At 48.7% G+C, this 22,500-nt stretch overlaps 6 protein-coding genes across 6 annotated transcripts; 5 read left to right on the top strand and 1 right to left on the bottom strand.

Annotated features, from left to right (window-relative positions):
• Positions 1 to 525: 525 nt before the first annotated feature.
• On the bottom strand, positions 526 to 1,602 carry EYB26_002359 (uncharacterized protein; the record flags this gene model as incomplete). The annotated part of the gene is made up of 3 exons (XM_054261664.1): positions 526 to 1,387; positions 1,446 to 1,517; positions 1,580 to 1,602. The coding sequence occupies 3 exons, from the start codon at positions 1,600 to 1,602 to the stop codon at positions 526 to 528; spliced, it is 957 nt and encodes a 318-aa protein (XP_054117639.1).
• A 4,087-nt stretch (positions 1,603 to 5,689) lies between these two features.
• On the top strand, positions 5,690 to 10,216 carry EYB26_002358 (uncharacterized protein; the record flags this gene model as incomplete). The annotated part of the gene is made up of 1 exon (XM_054261663.1): positions 5,690 to 10,216. The coding sequence occupies one exon, from the start codon at positions 5,690 to 5,692 to the stop codon at positions 10,214 to 10,216; it is 4,527 nt and encodes a 1,508-aa protein (XP_054117638.1).
• A 93-nt stretch (positions 10,217 to 10,309) lies between these two features.
• On the top strand, positions 10,310 to 10,786 carry EYB26_002357 (uncharacterized protein; the record flags this gene model as incomplete). Its single annotated transcript, XM_054261662.1, has 1 exon — positions 10,310 to 10,786. One exon carries the CDS (start codon positions 10,310 to 10,312, stop codon positions 10,784 to 10,786), a length of 477 nt encoding a protein of 158 aa, XP_054117637.1.
• Positions 10,787 to 16,529: 5,743 nt separating this feature from the next.
• Positions 16,530 to 18,575, top strand: EYB26_002356 (uncharacterized protein; the record flags this gene model as incomplete). Its single annotated transcript, XM_054261661.1, has 2 exons — positions 16,530 to 16,561; positions 16,622 to 18,575. 2 exons carry the CDS (start codon positions 16,530 to 16,532, stop codon positions 18,573 to 18,575), a joined length of 1,986 nt encoding a protein of 661 aa, XP_054117636.1.
• A 69-nt stretch (positions 18,576 to 18,644) lies between these two features.
• Positions 18,645 to 19,115, top strand: EYB26_002355 (uncharacterized protein; the record flags this gene model as incomplete). Its single annotated transcript, XM_054261660.1, has 1 exon — positions 18,645 to 19,115. The coding sequence occupies one exon, from the start codon at positions 18,645 to 18,647 to the stop codon at positions 19,113 to 19,115; it is 471 nt and encodes a 156-aa protein (XP_054117635.1).
• Positions 19,116 to 19,171: 56 nt separating this feature from the next.
• On the top strand, positions 19,172 to 21,031 carry EYB26_002354 (uncharacterized protein; the record flags this gene model as incomplete). Its single annotated transcript, XM_054261659.1, has 1 exon — positions 19,172 to 21,031. One exon carries the CDS (start codon positions 19,172 to 19,174, stop codon positions 21,029 to 21,031), a length of 1,860 nt encoding a protein of 619 aa, XP_054117634.1.
• Positions 21,032 to 22,500: the final 1,469 nt, after the last annotated feature.

The following is a 22,500-nucleotide window of genomic DNA, read 5'->3' as shown; positions in this document are numbered from 1 at the left end:
TAAACTACAGGGGAGCAAGCCCGTATTTATGTCTGCGCAGGGCTTGCTCCCAGGCCTGATCCTGACGGAGCAGGTTTCCAAAACAATACAATGATCCCAAAGCAATACAAAGCAACAAAACAATCAACAAAGCACAACATGAAGCTATTCCCACATTGTATGACTCATATGACAAAGGTCTCCGGCGGATTCTTTGGTGTTGTCAAACCTCACCGCCTTGGCGTGTTCCGGAGCGCTTACACCTGGAGCCTGCTCCCAGGTTGGAACCGTGACACTAAGCTCTCCTTTTTAGCTGAACAGAAACTAATAATAGAAATTGATATTGATACTAATATATTCTCGTTCCTCTTGGATATAGACTAGGTACAGGCAACCGTGCGTTATACAAATGTTTTCCTCCCAACCAGGAACGGAGCTAGCTAAATCAGTCCTAGCTCCCGATAATTTTGTCAGCCATAACCTTCCGCTCAAGGCACACCAATGATATAGTCTTCCCATAAATTGGTACCTGCTATCATTGACACTTTAAGACTGAGCAGCGAATCCAAGCATTGGTCTTTTGTCGTTGACGAAAACAATGTATGAATTCTTGAAGAATATATTACCTAGAATGTTAACCCCATAGCCGTTGTCGGACTGGATACCTCCAAAGCAATTCCCATCACCCATGTTAGCATACTTTATATGTTTACCAGAAACTGCAGCAGCGTAATCACCAATATTGATAATTAAGTCTGGAACCTCAACATCACACTTAAATATAATACCACCGACCTCGGGCGAGTAGTGGGCACCTGGAACATAAGTGTAGAAGTCGGTGACTATCTTATGATTGAGGATAAGAAGGCTGATAGCAGAGTCCAGAACAGCATTAAAGGGCTCTCCAGTTGGAAATTCGTCGCTACACTCCTTAACACAGTACCCATCGGTTGTAAACTCCCACAAACCCCTATGGGTATTAACAGACGTGAAGGCAATCTCGCCTAAATACCTTCCAGGATTAATAAAACCAAACTCAAATGTACCAGGGTTTTGGTACTTAAGAGCAGCAGCAAGCACAGGCTCCCTAAGGGAGGGTTTAACATTCTCAAAGAATGGTTTTTGTGGTATAGGTTTAATCTGATTAATAGTAGGAAAGGCCAATCCAACGACACCATCGCTCTCCAAATTGTAGGTTATTGACGTGCTAGCGGATTCCGCGGCCTCGACAGCCTGTTCATCGGCGACAACGCCGCCAATCTCAACTATATCCTTGAAGACCTTACCACGGACATTGCCACCGTCTCCGTAGGTTAGACTCCAGGTATAACCAGATAACACCTTTCCAGAGCTCGTATCATAGTAATTATGGGCTCCACGGCCTTCAGTTTCCCTGGCAAAGACCCACCTAGATAGGTTAGCTATGATCCATAGTTATGCTATGGAGCACTAAAGTAAATACATACAGGTCACTGAGAGTAGTGTCAAAGTCAAGTAGTAAAGTGTCCTTACCAACTTTGACAGAAACCAAATATTCCCTATCATACTTAGTGGGCCTTGTGACAACAGTGCCAGTCCCGTTAGAGATAGGGCCTGTCACGATTGGGTTTGGATTTTGACCATATTTTCTAAGAGCGTTGTGGTAGTCGGTCGTGGGATGCCAACTGGCTGATGTATTCCTAGGAACCTGTGTAACCACGAAGGTCCTGCTAGCACCCGGGGGGGGATACTAGGGTAGGGACAGCAGAGGCAAGGCCCGAGAGTGCTAAGGCAGAGATAATAATCTTGTAGTTAACCATTTTGACAAAGACGATCTTGGGTGATTCTACTAATTGATCGAGTGAACTTGACTTGATATTTATAACATTTCAATCACAACAGTAATATAATATTGGCCTATCTGTCATCTCTAGTTTATCTGTGGTGCTTCTGACAATGAACATTTAATAGAAATATGAAACATCACCGAGGTCCAAAGAGTAAGAAACCTGGATGCCTGGCATAGTCATATGTGGTACCTTTAAGAACAGTCTCAGGTAGATAATAAGAAGTCAGGAAACAACTAAGAGCTCGGAGAGTCTCCTAGAGGATACCCTACCTGGCCGTCCCTTGTCCATAGTATTGGGGTATCAAAGAGCAGATGCCTTGCTACGGAACCAGCACCTAGTCAAACAATGGTCTGAGTCATGCAAATCCCTCAATTGCTACCATCCGATGCTTGATCACGGATACAGTCTATGGATCGTTAAACTCGTCCCAAATCCCGAGACAGGATAACTATCGCCAAAGACTTGATATACGGAACCAGAAGATATGTTAATCCGAAGATATCTCACCGCAAGATGTAATATTGAAAACGGAAGTAGGACGTGTAATGTATTATATTGCGTGTATTTACCTAAGAAGAAATTATCTGGCATAGATTGCCTTATATAATTGTGTGTAGAACTGTGCGCGCTATTTTAGTAAGGGGGTTTCCTGGCAAATCTCTATAATGAGGACCGGTCGATATCCAATGAGAGCAGTTGAGTGGTATCAGACCTGAATCCACCTTAGTTGTTCGTTATACAGGGGTATGTCGAGTACGTTAAGATTGACTGAACTATATAGGTTCTACTTGTTCAGAATAGACAAAATGAAGGAGCTCTGAAGTTATAGGGATTGGTAGATACAAGTCCTACCCAGGTTCGGTAAAAGAACGTCAAACATCCTTGTAAATGAAGGTGGATAAAGATAGGTTTCAACGCACATGAGACAACGGTTGACAGGAACCCGTTGGTCAAAGACATGAGGTAAGACATGAAGCAAAATATAAAGCACGATCTGGACACAAGCCACTTGAATATAACAGTGAAAGTCAACAGGACATTCTAACTCGTACAGGCACGAGGCTGTACGCGGGATCAAGAGTCTTCTATCTTAGTTATGTTTAGAACTTCCAAGACATCGACCCAACTTTACGACGACTCAAGGAACCTGTGCGAGGTTCTACCAAGCCTATCGTATCTCGACACACCGCTGTTTAACTAAGGTGGATCCAGGTCCGTGACAGGTTTCATCACTCTCATCTAATCTAAAATACTATTAATCTTCGTTTAGTAATATTTTAAATAGGGCTGGCTATTAGAACGCCCTTCCCCGATCCTATTAAACCGATCTATTTAATAATTGAATAGAAAAATACAGTATACTCGACTTAATTGCACTAGTAGATAACAGCCAATCAGAGAATAAATAAAAACATTATATAGATGCTAAAATATATTTTCTGTTTAAGAGTACATACATTATGATTGGAAAATATAGTGATTAAAACCACCACTGACTAATATGAGTTGCTCCCACACAACGTGTCAAGTCCCCGATGGGTTAACCCCACACCCCGCCCGCCAATATTAATCAAGCCAGTAAAAACTGTTTCTATGGACAGGTTAAATACATACTATAATTGTTGGTTTATCCCGGTCCTAACACCACAAGTTAGGATAGGATAGGCTAGTCCAATGCAGCCTAAGAGTGAGCTAATCAATATGATAAGACAACTTCCAATTGATAACTGATTTCCAAGAGCTATCTAGAGGCGTACGTAGGCCGTATATAAGCCTACGCGGTGCCTTTGTAAAGGCACCTCCAACAGGTGTTGTTTAACGTACAACAAGGGCTGAGACATGAGTCATACAGTGGAACAAGGGGTAACAAGGAATATGAGGCTATTCCCGGTTCATGAAACATACATGTCAAAGTCCTTTGGAGCTCCGTAAAGCGTTGCAGAATGAGCTTTGTTCCGTACCCGGAGGTGGTGAGACGTTGCTCCGCTTGGTGCTCCGGATCCATGAGATAGACGTACAAACAATAATATAAAGTATAAAAGATATGGAAAATGTTGTTAAGGAATCACTTGAATGGGCGACATGGTAACCGACAATAACAAAAAAAATAATCATCACTTAGCCGGAACCGCACGTAGTTATATGGTAACTGGTGGTTCTTGCGCAAATCCTAACAGGGGTGCGCCCTGCTGGTAAACCTTCAGGCCATCGAATTATTTGGCAAGCAGGACCTGCACGGTATATAGGGTTAACCGTGATTGGATGACCCTCGAGGGGATCTCCATAGGCATTATAAAGACTATAATGGACAGAACCTGGAATTACATCATAGCTAAAGATCGTTCGAGGTGCAGCATGTAAGAGACCGGCTGGCATGAGAGTAATCTTCCACTCTACGCCACCAGCTTCCATGTACATGTGTTCACTATAACGGGAGTCTGGCTGCATGCGAAAACCCCCAACAGGGCCTCCAGTCCAGAGGTCGATATCAAAAGTGCAGTTGTTATGAAGAGTTACACGGCCAAGAGCAGAGGCCGAGGAAAAAAGACTGCTAATCGTAGTAAGGATAATAAATAAGATATACATTTTATGTAAGATTATAGATAGACAAAAGTATTAATGATAAATTGATAATCTAATTAATATCTTGGTCAAGAAGGATTAGAGGGATATTAGCCTCTTTTATATCCATCTAGCCATTATACTATTACTAGATATTATTTGTCACGGATCCAACTCCGTTCCAGGCTAATACCCCAAAGAAGGCGAAAGCGGTGAGGTTTCAAGACACCAATGAATCCCCGGAGGATCTTTGTTCTATGAGTTTCACGTCCTGGGAATAGCTTCACGGAGAGCTTTGTTTATTGCTTTATTGTATGCTTTCGTTGTTAGATCTTTGTACGGATTTGCAGGCCTGCTCCGTCAGGAATCATGCCCTGGAGCAAGCCTGCGCAGGCATAAATAGAGGCCTGATCCCCATGTTAGATAGTTATTTTCTTCAGCTCACGTCTTGTTAGTTTTCTATACCCTATGGTTAATTGTTTCCTACCCAGGATGCAATTAGCCGCCCGTTGATTGGCCCGCTAGGGGAGGAGTGGAGACTTAGGGTTATCTCCTCCAGCACATGGATTAATGTCTAGAGAGAGAAGAAATGCTACACAGCACATAAAACTTTGGCAACTGGTCCGATCATAGTTGGCAAATATCTTTCTACGTGTGACAGTGGTCAAAACCATGGATTGAGCTATCTAGATGCACCGAGTCTACAGGCAATATCAAACATGGAGAAGAAAAGGGGAGAAGAAAAGGAAAGAAGAAAAAGAAGCTATCCGCCTAGCAAAGGATATTTATGCCTTCCCATGTGTGAGGGCCTTTCCCAACTAGGCACCGCTCAAGGAGCAATCCCAATATGGCACTGTCAGGGTTCGAAGCCCTATCCAAGATATGTAATTGTCGGCAAGTTGATGACAATTAGGGTTCGGGTTAGGGTTATTTTTTACTAACAAAAATCTAGGGTTCTGAGGTAGCTGACAATTAGCTTTTTCCAGGCGTTTCCTATGAAACTTGGACCATACATTATTTGATCATTTATTTATAAATCCCTGTATTTTTTATTATGATTCACCCAGCAGATAAGCTATAAAAGTATTGTAAAGCTGGTGAGTTTCACCGTTTAATACTTTTGTTGGGGTATATCGGAAGCCACTCCGTCGTTCAAATAAGAGATGGCCCGTGCCCAGTTCAAGGGGCAGTGTTTACGAATCCATTCCACCACTCGCTCCCACAACAAAGTTTGGATAACTACATTATATATTTCACCGCCATTGCCACAACAAAGTTTGGATCATTATATTAATAAATATTTCACCGCTATTCGCAGTATGACGAATTCGAATCCATTCCAGAATGCATATTTTGAGCGGTTGGTAGATTTCCCCGTTGTAATCTGCCGTCAATGCCAGTATGGTGTATGGCCAAGCCAGATTGAAGGTCATTTACAGCATGCCCACCATTATATATCGCCGGTGATCCGGATTCAACTTGGAGACGAGGTCCGTGGCTGGCCCGAGATTGCCATAGATCCCATCGAGTTGGATATTCCACCCATCCGAAGCCAGGCTATCCCCCAGCTGATCGGTCCATTAGACGGTTGGCAGTGCCAATTATCACCGGGATCATGTTTATATGTATGCCCCAGTATCAGTACCATGCGGCAACATTGGTTCAAACAACATGGTTGGAGCCGGACCTCCCACGTCGGTCATCCGACTCGATCCACCATGCAGACCATCCAGGAGCAGCAGGAACAGGCGTGTCGACGGGTTTCATGCCAGCGAATCTTCCCCCGGAAGACCGGGTCCCAGTATTTCGCCATTATCGATGAAGAAGAGGACTCCGATCCCATTCCCACCACACCTGGATCCACGATTTGGGAACAAGCCAGCCGGCAGTACGCCGAGTACGAGAAGCAAGCCGCGGAGCGGATTCAACAGGGCCATGTGGATGAAGCCAATCCGTGGCTCCGTCGGACGGGCTGGGTGCCGTATTTGCACTCATTTCCCAGCACCCAGTTGTTGGAATATATCGACATGCCCGCCATGGATGACGCCGTGAACCACTCCCCCGTGGCCGATCTCGACGAACAGGCCATCCAGGCCATATGGACGGCCATGGGCCAGGTGGGACAGATCAGCCAGCAGTCCGTCATCCACACCGGCGTGTTTGTGCGCATGGAAGCCATCCGAACCGAACGGCATCAAACCCGGTATCAGCCACTGGAGGCATATCAGGATCTGGAGACTATGACGGAGCGTGTTCGTCCATGGCAGCAGATGTTGATGTTTTTTTGGCGGACGCAGCAATGTGCATCCGACGAGAGGCATCCCCCATATCGATTCACCCAACGACAACGTGCCGCATGGAATCGACTGGTGCAGGTTGCTCATCCCCAGATCCCACCCCAGAATCCCAGACGGTCCATAGTATTGCAACCCGGTCAGCGGCGCCCATGGGAACTCAGCCCATCGCCCATATCCAGCGAGTCGTCCCACTCCGAAGACGAATCATTCACCGACGATGATGAGATGGATGAGGAGATCCACGAGGATCCCGAGCTAGATCCCAAGCTGGATCCCGCTCCACAGAGCGCCATTCCACGATTAACCCCCCTCCAGCGGGCGTGTTTGGACTTTTGCATCGAGCTGTTGAACCAGCGTGTGGTACACCGGGAATACGACTGCGCATTGGTGGGTGCCATGGCCGTGTTGGGCGTTCGCGATCGAGGTGGATGGCGGACCCCGGAGGATTACCCGCCCATTTTGTCCAAAGTGATCAAACTGGCCCGGTTCATGGTGGTCCGGAAAGCCATGGAACTGGCGGAGAACGAGGACGACGCTGAACCCGCCAGTTCCATGCAGGAGAACGACTGGGACAGTGCGTACGGAGGATCCCCATCCCCCCGTGCCACTCCATCCAAGAAAGGGTGTTTGCAGTGGGTGACGCAGATGATGGACCGGTTCATGGTGCGTGGATCCCAAAGCCCAATGCAGTGGATGTTGGATTTACGGACGTATGGGTTGAAGATCCATTACAACACCACCACGGAGGGCCATGTGACGTGGCAGAATAGTGATGAGCTGTTATATAAAGATGTCAAATTTACAATGCGGCAGTTCCGTGGCATGGTCGACCACACGGTACGGGATGCACGGCGGATCTTGATGGAGGATTTGCTGCAATGCGCCCCCGATCAGGTGCCCGTGATTCCATGGGATCAGCTATATGATAACCCGTTCAATGAGGACCCCCAATGGAGTTTTGTGCAGGATCCGCGGACCCCATGGCCCGTCGATGGCACCGGCTGGCTATGGCAGCATATCCAGGATCATCCCCCATTATGCCGTCGATTGATCCAGGCCGACGGCCACGGCATTCAGCCCATCCGCTGGCAGGCATTCCACCGACGGATCCGCACGTTTTTGGAGAAGCTGCTGGCGGCGGTCCAATTCACATGGGGCCAACCCGCTCGTGCCCCGGAGTTGTTGAGCATTCGACATGAGAATAGCCACGTTGGTGGGATCCGGAACATGTTCATTGAGGACGGCATGGTGGTATTGGTGGCGCGGTATCATAAAGGATATCAGGTGAGTGGCGACGTCAAGATCATCCATCGATATTTACCACGAGAGGTGGGTGAGCTCCTGGTATGGTATTTATGGCTGGTATTGCCATTTCAACGGCGCATCGACGCGTGGATGCATCAGCGGGAGGACATCAATCCCCATATCTGGGCCTCCGCGCCGTGGGAACCCACATGGACCTCGGAACGGGTGCGGCGGATATTACAACGGGAGAGCACTGTGGGATTGTCCGGGCAGACATTGAATCTTGCATCGTACCGTGAGATTGCCATTGCAATCAGCCGCCGATATATGCGAGCAGAACGGGCATTTGTTCGCCGTGACCCCCATTCCACCACGGAGGATGATTTGCATGAGGATGAGGCCCAGATCATGGCCCGGATGATGGATGAGCAGGCTGGACACAGCCCCCACGTGGCGGGAGCTGTATATGCGCGGGAAACCACCGAACGAGCTGGCGAAGTGGCCGATCGACGCCAGCGATTCCGGCAAAGCAGCCAGGAATGGCACCAGTTTTTAGGATTTGCATCCGCCATCCAATCACTGCGTTCCCGCATGATCACCCCATTCCAGGACACGGCCCAGGCTAGTCAGATCGAGCGATGGAGCCATACCCGAGCCATGGATCTCGACGAGTCATTACAGCAGATGATGGGACCATCCGCCACGTTTCGTGGGACCCAGAAAGCCGTGATTCAGTCCATCGTCCAGCGGCAGAGTCCCATTGTCGCCATTATGCCCACGGGCGCGGGGAAGAGTTTATTGTTCATGTTGCCCGCATGGATGAGTCATGGGGGCACCACCATTGTGGTCGTTCCATTGGTGGCATTACGTGCCGATCTCCAACAACGATGCCAGACCTTGGGCATCTCCTGTGTGGAATGGGAATCGCGACGTCCCGTCGATGGAGCATCGATTGTATTGGTGACGCCGGAATCCGCGGTGAGCGAGAGATTCCAGACCTTTATTAACCGGAAGCAGTGGACCAAGGAGCTGGACCGCATTGTGATCGACGAATGCCACATCATATTACAGGAAGGATACCAGTTCCGGAAGCAGATGGCGCAGCTGGGTGCATTGGTCCGCGCGGAGACCCAACTCATGTTATTAACCGCCACCTTGCCCCGTGAAAGCGAAGCATTGTTATGCCAGCGGATGTATTTAGATTCCCCCACGATCCAGTGGTTCCGCGGCCGGACCAGCCGGACCAACGTGGCATATCAAGTGATCGAGATTGGCGCCGGTGAGCCATCTTGTGATATAAGCGAGCTGATGATTACGTGGATTCAGCAGCGCGTTCAGCAGCTCCACGAGGGGAAAGTGGTCATATATGCCAATACGATTGCCACCGTCCGGCGGATTGCCCATCAACTGCAATGTCCCGCTTATTACAGCCAGGCGGTGGATAAAAAGGGGATGTTAGCATCATTCCAGAAGCAGAATCCCGGGGTGATCGTGGCCACGAGTGCGTTGGGAATGGGGATTGATATCCCCGATATCCGGCTGGTGATCCACGTGGGCCGGACGCGGTCCTTGTTGGATTATGGACAGGAAAGTGGACGAGCCGGACGCGATGGGGCCGCCAGCCAGGCGATCATGTTAATCGATGGCCACGGAGCGGGTTGGGGGGATCCGCCCACGGTGGATTCGCGGGTGCAGGAATACCTTGGCGGTGGTTGTCGACGGCGGGCATTAGATATATATTTAGACGGGACGGTGGATGGATATACACGGCAGCAGTGTGAGGACGGTGAGGCGATATGTGACCAGTGTCAGAGTAGTATAGATCCCAATCCCGCCAGTCCGAATGCCAGTCCCAATGGCTGGCTGAGTGCCCGCCAGAATAACAGACAGGAAGCCAGTGATTCGGCCAGTGATTCGGCCAGTGATTCGGCCAGTGATTCGGCCAGTGATTCGGCCAGTGATCCAGGCAGAGATCCAGCCAGTGATTCGGCCAGTGATCCAGGCAGAGATCCAGCCAGTGATCCAGCCAGTGATCCAGCCAGTCATCCAGCCAGTGATCCAGCCAGTCATTCAGCCAGTCATTCAGCCAGTCATTCAGCCATCCATGACAGACCAAACGGCTGCCCAAATAACCGCCCAAGGACCAGCCATTTCACCAGTCCCAACAGCCACCATATCGCCATTCCCACACCATCACCCGGTCCACGCAAACGCGCCATTTCCCACCATTCCATCCCCCCCATGGCCAAACGTCGGGCCCATCCCATATTCCCGTCGACGGCATATTACCAGGGGCCCATGTAACGACAGACGCAGCACGCGGAGGCGGATGGACAGGAAATCGAGTCCATCCGGGAACCGTTTGACCGGTGGGCCGGGCAATGTCGATTATGCGGGATGACAGGGCAACCAGCGCACCATAGGATTGGCAATTGTCCCCATCCACAGGCACAGATTGCGCAGTCATGGATGGACCAGGTGATCGAACAGGTGGTCCACCAGCCACGTGGGGCCGGACGGCGAGGGTATGAGGCATATGCGGCATGTTTTGGATGCCATTCCCCGCAGTGGATTTGCCAACAGTGGGAGAGCAACGGCTACGGTGGTTACCAGAAGACGCACGAGCGGTGTCAATATCCCCATGTGGCGATTCCGATCATGGGACAGTTATTGCATGGACCGCAGCGGCATTCAATCCGTGTAGCATGGCAACAGCGAATGCAGGCCCAGTTCCCCGGGGTGGACATTGACGATGAGCGAGGGTTGATTGGACATTTCCAACGGCGATTTGGGCGACGTGGTGAGGAGCGCAGCGGATTGGTGGTAGAGATGAATTGGATGTGTGAATTTATCGAGCGGGAATTCCCCGCGTGAGGTTATATATATTTATATCCCCATTCCATCAATACCCCCCAACATATATGATATATCATCATATCCAGCAACGTTGAGGCCATTACAATGATTAAGAATTGTATATATATATCACCGTTCATAGAGGAAATTGATCATCTCCATCCACAACGCATCACGATGATATTATTCAGATTATTGATCATGAGCAAGATATATTCGAAGATTATAACTGTTATATCCAGATTCAGGACTAGATTTAGATCAGGGATCAGGATCAGATTTGGATCAGGGTTCGGGATTGAATTTCGATTATGGTTAGAGATCGGATTTATATTATATATAGAGATATACATTGGCGCCATTACCCAAGTTGTATATCAAGAAAGCCAACTTACATATAAAGGATTGACCCCATAACCCAACATGTATATTAAGGATTCAATAACCCAACTTACCGGTAGAGGGATTGGTAATCCAACTTATAGGTAGAAAGATTCGTAACCCAACTTGCAGGTAGAAAGATTAGTAACCCAACTTATAGATAGAGAGATTGGTAACCCAATTTACACTAGGATTGGCTCCATAACCAAGTGGCTATAACTGTAACCCATATCGCGATTCGGTTCATCAGGCAGTTATTGTATCGACCGCAGCAGGATGCCATCCATATAGCATCGCAACGGCGAATACAGGGGCAGTCCCCCACGGTCGACATCAATGACCCACGGCAGTTGATCCGGCATTTCAAACGGCGATTTAGACGACGCAGTGAGAAGCGCAGTGGATTGGTGGTGGAGATGAATTAGAGGTGTGGATTTATTGAGCAGGAATTCCCGGGGTGTGGTTATATATATATGATGGGTTTAGATTGCAATGGCAACCAGCAACTGAGCGGCATTATATAATTGATATTGGAGATCAAGAGTGAGGAATATATGGAAGATAGAGATTATTACATCACGGTTTGGGATCAGATTCCGATCGTGGTTAGGGATTGGATTCAGATTGTGGTTAGGGATTGGATTCAGATCGTGGTTAGGGATTGGATTGAGATCGTGGTTAGGGATTGGATTCAGATCATGGTTAGGGACTGGATTGAGATCATGGTTAGGGACTGGATTGAGATCGTGATTAGGGATTGGATTCCGATCATGATTAGGAATTGGATTCAGATCATGGTTAGGGATCAGATTCAGATCGTGGTTAGGAATCGGATTCAGATAATAGATTAAAATATGATATATGATCCAACTTGCACATAAAGGATTTTAATAACCCAACTTGCAGGTAAAGGACATAAAGGGGAGGGTAACCGAACTTGGACGTAAAGGGGAGGGTAACCCAACTTGCACATAAAGGGCCGGGTAGCCCAACTTGCACGTTCAGGGTAGGATAACCCAACTTGCACATAAAGGGTAGGATAACCCAACTTGGACATAAAGAGGAGGATAACCCAACTTGGACATAAAGGGGAGGGTAACCCAATTTATACATTCAGGGCAGGATAACCCAACTTGGACATAAAGAGGAGGATAACCCAACTTGTACATAAAGGGGAGAATAACCCAACTTGCAAATAAAGGGCCGGGTAGCCCAACTTGCACATAAAGGACATAAAGGGGAGGGTAACCCAACTTGGACGTAAAGGGGAGGGTAACCCAACTTGCACATAAAGGGCCGGGTAGCCCAACTTGCACGTTCAGGGTAGGATAACCCAACTTGCACATAAAGGGTAGGATAACCCAACTTGGACATAAAGAGGAGGATAACCCAACTTGTACATAAAGGGGAGAATAACCCAACTTGCAAATAAAGGGCCGGGTAGCCCAACTTGCACATAAAGGACATAAAGGGGAGGGTAACCCAACTTGGACGTAAAGGGTAGAGTAACCCAACTTGGACATCAAGGGCAGGATAACCCAACTTACACGTTCAGGGTAGGATAACCCAACTTGCACATAAAGGGTAGGATAACCCAACTTGTACATAAAGGGGAGAATAACCCAACTTGCACATAAAGGGCCGGGTAGCCCAACTTGCACATAAAGGACATAAAGGGGAGGGTAACCCAATTTATACATTCAGGGCAGGATAATCCAACTTGCGCGTTCAGGGCAGGGTAACCCAACTTGCACGTAAAGGGTAGAGTAACCCAACTCAGATGTAAACGGCAGGATAATCCAACTTATACGTTCAGGGTAGGATAACCCAACTTGCACGTTCAGGGCAGGGTAACCCAACTTACACATTCAGGGTAGAGTAATCCAGCTTGTATATAAAGGGCAGGGTAAACCAACTTAGACATAAAGGGGAGTGTAACCCAACTTGTAGGTAGAAAGATTAGTAACCCAACTTATAGGTAGAAAGATTAATAACCCAACTTACCAGTAGAGGGATTGATAACCCAACTTATAGGTAGAGAGATTAGTAACCCAATTTACATATCCAGGATTGGCTCCATAACCAAGTGGCTATAACTGTAACCCATATCGCGATTTGGATCATCAGGCAGTTATTGTATCGACCGCAGCAGGATGCCATCCATATAGCATCGCAACGGCGAATACAGGGGCAGTCCCCCACGGTCGACATCAATGACCCACGGCAGTTGATCCGGCATTTCCAATGGCGATTTAGACGACGCGGTGAGAAGCGCAGTGGGTTAGTCGTGGAGATGAATTAGATGTATAGATTTATCGAGTTCCCATTCCTGGGGTGAGGTTATATGTATGATAGAGCTGGCATTATTATATATTCCATTCATCCCATACACGGCAGCGGCGATATACTCCATACAATTATGTATTATTAGGAATATTGATATCCGGCATATAGAGGCATCAGTATTTATATATCCAGAACTTGCGGTGGTGATCATGAACATGAATTCATAATATATATACCGGGTGGCGGGTTTCGGTTGCAATGGCAACCAGCAACTGAGCGGCATTATAGAATTGATATTGGAGATCAAGAGTGAGGAATATATGGAGGATAAAGATTATTATATCATGGTTAGGGATCGGATTTAGATGATGGTTAGGGATTGGATTCCGCTCATGGTTAGGGATCGGATTCCGATTGTGGTTAGGGATCAGTTCCGATTGTGGTTAGGGATTGGATTCCGATTGTGGTTAGGGATCGGATTCAGATCATGGTTAGGGATCGGATTCCAATCGTGGTTAGGGATTGGATTGAGATCGTGGTTAGGGATTGGATTCCGATCATGGTTCGGAATCGGATTCAGATAATAGATTAAAATATAACACATGATCCAACTTGTATATAAAGGATTTTAATAACCCAACTTGCAGGTAAAGGGTAGGGTAACCCAAGTTATATATAAAGGGTAGAGTAACCCAATTTGCGTATATAGGATAGGATAACCCAACTTACAGGTAAAGGATAGGGTAACCCAACTTGGACATCAAGGGTAGAGTAACCCAACTTGCATATAAAGGATAGAATAACCCAACTTACAGGTAAAGAGTAGGGTAACGCAACTTAGACATAAAGAGTAGGATAACCCAACATACATATTGAAGATTGAATAAGCCAAGTAACACATAGAGTGCAGATATTCCCATTCCAACTTTGTTCATATTATATACCGAGATATATCGATTTACACATCAGGGAAGGCAACTTAGAGGTTCACCACAGGCAATATAACTTGGACATGTAGGATTCGATAATACAAGTTGCACATTATAGGCCGAGTCCGGCAAGTTATACATAACAGATTCAATCCGCCCCATTGGAGGTTGAGGGTTTCATCGGGCCCGTTGCACATGGAGGATTTCGTCACTCCCATTACCAGTAGAGAGATTGGTCACGCCCATTATAGATTCCCGATTGGGGCTGTAATACAACTTATACGTCCAGGGCCCGGTAGTGCAAGTCCCAACTCGCTTGGAAATAGTTAAGCCAAGTGGCTGGTCACTTTAACACAGATGCGCCATAACTTTACGCCAAATGAGCAGTAACTTTAACCCACATGGGCAGTAACTTTAACCCAAATGCCCCATAAGTTTAACATAGGTGCGGTATAACTTTAACCCGAGTGGGCCATAACTTTCACCCGGATGCCCCAGTAAGCCAACTTATTAGGAGAGGATAGGATAAGCGAACTTGTTCGGAGAGGGCAGGGTAAGGCAAGTTGCACATAAAGGGGAGGGTAAGCCAACTTGGACGTAAAGGGCTGGGTAATCCGAGGGTTAGAAGAGAGTAGGATAACCCAACTTGCACGTAAAGGGTAGAGTAACCCAATTTGCACGTAAAGGGTAGAGTAACCCAACTTGCACGTAAAGGGTAGAGTAACCCAACTTGCACGTAAAGGGTAGGATAATCCAACTTGTATATAAACGGCTGGGTAACGCAAGGATTAGAAGAGAGTAGGATAACCCAACTTGCACGTAAAGGGTAGAGTAACCCAACTTGCACATAAAGAGTAGAGTAACCCAACTTATACATAAAGGGTAGGATAACCCAACTTACACATAAAGGGCCGGGTAACGCAAGGGTTAGAAGAGGGTAGGATAACGCAAGTTTCACATACAGGGTAGAGTCACCCAACTTGCACATAAAGAGTAGGATAAGCCAACTTCCACACAAAGGATTGACCCCATAACCCAAGATACACATCAAGGATTCAATAAGCCAACTGACAGGTAGAGTATATATATTCCCATTCCGATTTGGTCGATATTATATACGGAGATATATCGAGTTGCACGTCAGGGAAGGCAACTTGGAGGTTCAGCGCAGGGTAATACAACTTATATATCAAGGATTGGATAACACAAGTTACACATTATAGGCAGGGTACAGAAAGTTATAGATAACAGATTCAATCAGGCACATTAGACGTAGAGGGTTTAGTAGGGCGAGTTGCACATGGAGGATTTCATCATGCCCGTTGTAGGTAGAGAGATTGGTCACCCCCATTATCGGTTCCGGGTTAACAGCGTAACACAAGTTATAGATCCAGGGCAGGATAACACAACTCCCAACTCGGTTCGAAATGATTCAGGTGAGTGACCAGTACGTTTAACACAGATACCCCATAACTTTAAAGCAAGTGGCCGATAACTTTAAGCCAAGTACAGCATAACTTTAAGCCAAGTGGCCAGTAACTTTGACACGAGTAGCCAGTAACTGTAACGCGAGTAGCGCGTAACTTTAACGCAAGTACGGCATAACTTTAACCCAAATGGCCAGTAACTTTAACCCAAGTGGCCAGTAACTTTGACACGAGTAGCCAGTAAGTTTAACGCAAGTGGCCAGTAACTAACACTTATTTTAAATGTCGGTGATATAACCGCCATTTATTTTTGCTAACACTTATTTTAAATGTCGGTGATATAACCGCCATTTATTTTTGCTAACAAACACTAGTGTGGTGCTAGGCAGTCTGGATAACCGCCATTTATTTATTGGCGGTTATCCCCCAGCTATATTTACCACTAGGGTTACCGCTCAAATTTGGACCAGATATAATGTCGACTTCGGGCAACTTGTCCATGTAAGTATAATCAATTTGAGCGATTCGTTCACCAGTGGTATATGATTGAAAATGATTAGGGTTCATTTTTGATGTTGGTGGTTTGCGGAAGCGTTATACCCAATATAGATATTCATCCACACCATAAGGGGTCATATTAGCATTTCCACGACGCGTATTCCCACGCGTTCCACGTGTATATTCATATTCATGCCATTCATATTCATTCAATTCACCAGGAGTAAATCATAATCAAGCATGGCACCCCCAATTGTTGACCAGATATTCCAGTATGACCCCCATCATCGGATTGTAATTTGTTGTTTGTGCCAGCATGTTGTATTTGATAGTCAGTTACCATCCCATTTACGGAACACGAGGCATATACGAGAACGGCATTCACAGCACATTATATTATTCCAGCAATATCACCAGCAGTTTCCCGAACGGATCCGCCATCACCGTGAATTGGTGATCCCCCATAAGCCCATTGCGCCCATTCCCGGATTGATCCCACCGCGGGATCCCACATATCAGTGTAGTTATCCCGGTTGCCATTGGATTGGAGAGACCATTCGACGGATCCACGACCATTGCCGCCAGGAACATGGATGGAAAAACCCCCAGAACCGAGGACGACCCCGTTCCAAGGCACCGTCCAAACCCCAGCCCAACATGCCATGGAACATTGTAGCCAGCCAACGGTTTATCCCCAAAGGACGTGGATCCCAACGGTTTGCCGTCCAACATGACCATACCACCATCACCACCGCCATATCCGATCCAGAAAACCCATCATGGGATGCGGCGCAGCAGGCGATGAAGCAGGAGATCATCCATCGAGAGCAGCAGATCGACGCCGCGGAACGAGAACGGATCCGTCCCCACGAGTCCCGCGAGGTCAACCCATGGGTCGAACGGATGGGATGGGCCGATCATTTGTTAGAGGAGGATCGAGGCACATTACGGGCATTGTTACAACGACCCGATCCCGAACAAGAGCCCATATTGGCCGAGATTGACGAGCGATTTCACCGGATCGTCATGGTCGCGCAGCGCACCACATTGACGCGGTTGAACATATTCAGTCGATTTGAGATGCACCGGAAACAGGTGGATCAGATGCCCCAACACCCGTTCCAAGCGCGGATGGTGGCCGGCACCATTGAACAGTACATCGAGGTGTGGCAACGGATCATCCGGTATATCATGCGCAGTGTGAGTACCGGCGACGTCCGATTTCAGTTCCATGCCACCCAATGCGAGACCATCCACCAGATCCGGCAGGCCATGTCCGAGGACGAGAGCACCCATTCCCCCGTCCATGCCACCGAGGAGATGGATCCCACCGACCAGCCATTGGATGCCGTCGATCGTGCCATATTGACATGGTGCATCGCCATGTTGGACCATCGATTACAGGGTCAGCACGGGCAGGAGTTCGTGAACGGCATCATCAGCGGGTTGGCCGCCATGGGGATCCGGGAGTCGGGTGGATGGGAGACGGCGTTGGCATTTACCCCCAAGTTGTCCGCCATGATCAAGATTGCCCGCATGTTAGTCGCGCAACAGGCATGGGAGGAAAGCGAGGCCCATGCCGGATTGTCCGATTGTTTCGTGGCATTACGCGGGATGATGTTGCGATTTATGACCACCATGGAACCCACCCCGATGAAGTGGATGTTGGATTCCCGCACATACGGCATGAAAATCCGGTACGGCACCACGGCGGATGGGTTGATTGAATGGCACGGAGACCGCATCACATACCAGCATCATCGGTTTACCATGGATCAATTGCGGGAGACGGTGCATGGCATTATCAACCGGGCATGGGACCATTTGACGCAGGACGTATTGTTGTTTCCCACCGACCATCGATTGCCAACCATCGCATGGGAGACCATGGAGGACCATGCCGTCGAGGATCAACCCGGGTGGTATTTTGCCCAGGATCCCCGCAATGCATGGGACGTGGATGACACATGGTGGTTACACGACCGCATATGGCAGGAACCCGGATTCCGACGCGCATTCATCCACGCCGAGCGTCCATCCGGCACATCCGCCACCCACGCATGGCGCCCCCGTCGAGTGCAGCAGTGGATGCGAGCCGTGGGACGGATGAAGGAGTATTTATTGGTGTTGATGCATTTGACCAGCGGTGCCCCCGCACGAGGGCCCGAAGCCATGTCCATCCGGTACCAGAACACCCCGTTTGGCGGATTACGCAACCAGTTGATCGAGCACGGGTTGGTGTCATTCATGACCACGTATCACAAAGGATACCACATCCAGGGTTGACCCAAGATCATCCATCGATACGTGCCCCGGGCCGTGGGCGAGTTGTTTATATATTTCCAACGGTTGGCCATGCCATTCCAACGCCACGTCGAAACCATGGTGTACGGACAACCCGAACGGAGTGGGTTTATATGGCCGCCCCAGGAGGTGGATGGCACCACATGGACGTCCGAACGGATGAAACGGGCCATGCAACGAGAAACCGAGATTGGCATGGGGGTCCCATTGACCATCAGCGCATGCCGGCAGATCATGATCGCCATTGCCCGGCGATATTTGGGTCCCACGACCGGGTTTGAGAGCGATTCGATGGAGGAAGAACAGGAGATGGATGAGGACGAGGATGGGTGTTGGTGGACGGCCGACGATGCGGTGATTGATATCCAAGCCGGACATGGAAGCCACGTGGCCGGGATGATATACGCACGCGGCGTGGAGGAAGCCCCCGGGACCATGGCGGCCATGAAGGCCCAGTTTCGACAGGCCAGTGAGCGATGGCATCGGTTTTTGGGATTTCCCCCGTCCATCGTGCCGGCATGAAACGAACACGAGGGATTCCCACGGTGGATCCCCGTGCCGTGGCCCATTGGCACGCCATGCGACAGGCGCCCATTCAGCCGTTGTTGGAAGGGATTGTCGGACCCGGCGCCCAGTTCCAGGGGATCCAGAAAGCGGCCATTGACGCCGTCATGGGCAGTGCCCCGTGGGTATTGGGGGTGATGGGCACCGGTGGTGGGAAGAGCATGATATTCATGGTCCCCGCGGCGTGGGAGCGTGCCGGGACGAGCATCGTGGTGGTGCCGACGGTATCGTTACGGCAGGATATGCAGCGGGAGTGTGCGCAGGCGGGCATATCATGCGTGCCGTGGAATTCCCATCGACCGCCCGAGACGGCGCGGATCGTATTAGTGACGCCGGAATCGGCCACCAGCAAGGGGTTTCGATCGTACATCAGTCGATTGCAGGAGCGGAACCGATTGGACCGGATCGTCATCGACGAATGCCACACGATATTGGACAGCCGCGAGGAGTTTCGACCGAAGATGGCGGGATTACACGTGTTGATGACCATCGGCAGTCCCGTGGTGTTGTTGACGGCCACGTTGCCGGCCGTGGATGAGGTTCGATTATTCCAGCGGTTGCAGTTGACGCCCACCGTCGTGCAACGATTCCGCAGTCCCCACACGACGCGGGTCAACATCGCATATCGGGTCGAGTCGATGAGCGTGGACGTGGATGAGGACGAGGTGGTGGCATTCATCCGGCAGCGCGAGGCCCATTGGCATCCCCGTGGCGGCCAGATCATCGTATATCGGAGCGAGACCGGCGACGTGGACGCATTGGCCACCCGATTGGGTTGTTTGGCATATCACGGCAAGATGGCCGTGGCCATGAAAGAGCACGCATTACAGGCATTCACCCCGCATCCCGAGGGGACGACGGACCCCATCCGCAGTGGCATGACGATTGTGGCGACGAACGCATTGGGCATGGGCATCAATATTCGCACCGTGCGGTGTGTCATCCACGTGGAGGTGCCCAGCATGTTGCGGGAGTACAGCCAGGAAAGCGGACGGGCCGGACGGGATGGGCAGGCCAGTGAAGCCATCATCATCGCGCCCACGCCATTCCAGGCCCGCGGATGGTCGCAGTGGGAGGCCGGATATGAAGAAGGGAAACAGGCCATGCGGGAGTATTTCCACGGCACCAGATGTCGACGGGCGGTATTGGATGCGTATTTGGATTCATACGAGAGACCCGACGGTTGTACGGACGGTGAGGCACCATGTGATCAATGCAGCGTCCGTTCGCATCCATCCCCATTGCATTCCGCCGACGTGACGGCCACATGGATGGCGCAGGAGCAGCAGAAGCAGACGATGGCCCAGCAGGTGCAACGGATCCGTGGGGAGGCGGCCATGGCGGTGGATCAATTAGAGAGCACATTATTGCAGTGGCAACACCGATGTGCGGTGTGTTATATGGAGACGATGGATGTGGCCATGTCCATGCATCCCATCACGGCATGTTCCCAACCCGCGGCGGGCATTGTCCAGGGTCACATCGAGCAGATGACGCGGCAGATGCGGGAGCGGCGCAAATACGCGCGGTTTTCGTGTTGTTTCACATGCGGGGTGCCCCAGGCCATATGCCAGCGATACGAGGCCCGTCCCGACGGTGGATGGCGGGTCATTCCCGAACGACAATGCCAGTTTCCGGACGTGGTGATCCCGACGGTGATCAGCATCATGCATTTGAACCCCGGCGCATGTGCGGAGACGATATATGCATGGATGCGCGACGACCAGGTGGATGTGGAGGATGCCGACCACGTATATGCATGGTTTGGGCAGAAGATCCGATGGAGTGGCATGGAAGGGACCCGATTGATTGAGGTGTTTTATCGGTTGAGTCGGTTTGTGATTGCACCCACATCCCGGTCCCCACGAGCATGACGGTTTTACACCCCGGGTGCAGAAGCATTATATTGTTATTTAATCAAGAGATACCGTGTTTCCATTCCACAGAATCCATGGAAGGGATCCATATCGTCCATGTGATCCAAATCATAAAAATCACCGACATCGTGGAAGTAACCAAAGAGATGGAAGTCAGAGCGAGCAACCCACACCCCCATATTCCATATATCGCATATATCCAAAGGTTCCGGTGCACCGACCGAATTTTGGGTTCATTGATCGATAAAGAATGGCCGATAGAAGGATCCATACATTAGAGTGCCAACCAGAGAGAGATACACATGATATATTTCCAGTAATCCAACATCATACCAATGCAAGTCATAATTCATACCGCAGAGTATCCATCCATCATCATTGAAAGGATATTGGAGTTGATTAACCGTTCATCATCATATCCAACCATCGAGATATATAATTCGTTCGTGGATGCCGTTCCCGGCAAGATAGGAACCCCATAACCGTATTACACGTTACAACAATATTACACGTTACAACAAGATTACACGTTACAACAAGATTACACGTTACAACAATATATATTTCATGGCAGTGACACGCGTTCAAAGACAGTTTTATACACCAGATGCAGAAATGGCATATCCATTACCGATGCACCCAATATCGACCGGGACCGTAGTTGTTGGAGATTACCGAGGAAAGTCGGATTTAGACGGTGATATGTCCCGAACCCACCGATCCACAGACCAGCATTTACAGCCCCACGAGGTTGACCGACATCAGAGCAACCATCAACGTTTTTCAGATGATTTCCGTTATATCCATAATCCGATCCGCATTATATTACCATTGCGAATATCATATGTCCGAAAACATCATATATATCACGTAGAAGATGATTATATATTTCGATTGATCACGGTTGCATGAAGGTATTTATATATAATCCAGATCAAGAATATCATGGTTCATCAATATGGATTATAAATTTATAGCACCGTTCGGAGTCGAAAGGAAAGATGATATTACGATAATTATTCACGATTATTCGAGGAGAAAAAGAAAGATTCCGATTTCGATTGAGGTCCGAAAAAGGATATTCCATGGATCCCGTCCACATTTTTCGAACCAGCGAATGATAAGAGAAGGTCCGGTATGGAAGAATCATATATATGAAGGATTATGTCGATATATCATACCGAAAAGGAAAGAAATCGGATTGGGATTAGGATTAGGATTGGGATTAGGATTAGGATTAGGATTAGGATTAGGATTAGGATTAGGGTTGGGTTAGGATTAGGATTAGGATTAGGATTAGGATTAGGATTAGGATTAGGATTAGGATTAGGATTAGGATTAGGATTAGGATTAGGATTAGGATTAGGATTAGGATTAGGATTAGGATTAGGATTAGGGTTAGGGTTAGGGTTAGGGTTAGGGTTAGGGTTAGGGTTAGGGTTAGGGTTAGGTTAGGGTTAGGGTTA

This window comes from Talaromyces marneffei, chromosome 2 (genome assembly GCF_009556855.1).
Source record: "Talaromyces marneffei chromosome 2, complete sequence".
Lineage (NCBI taxonomy): Eukaryota > Fungi > Ascomycota > Eurotiomycetes > Eurotiales > Trichocomaceae > Talaromyces > Talaromyces marneffei.
This window is presented reverse-complemented; position numbering and strand designations above follow the sequence as displayed.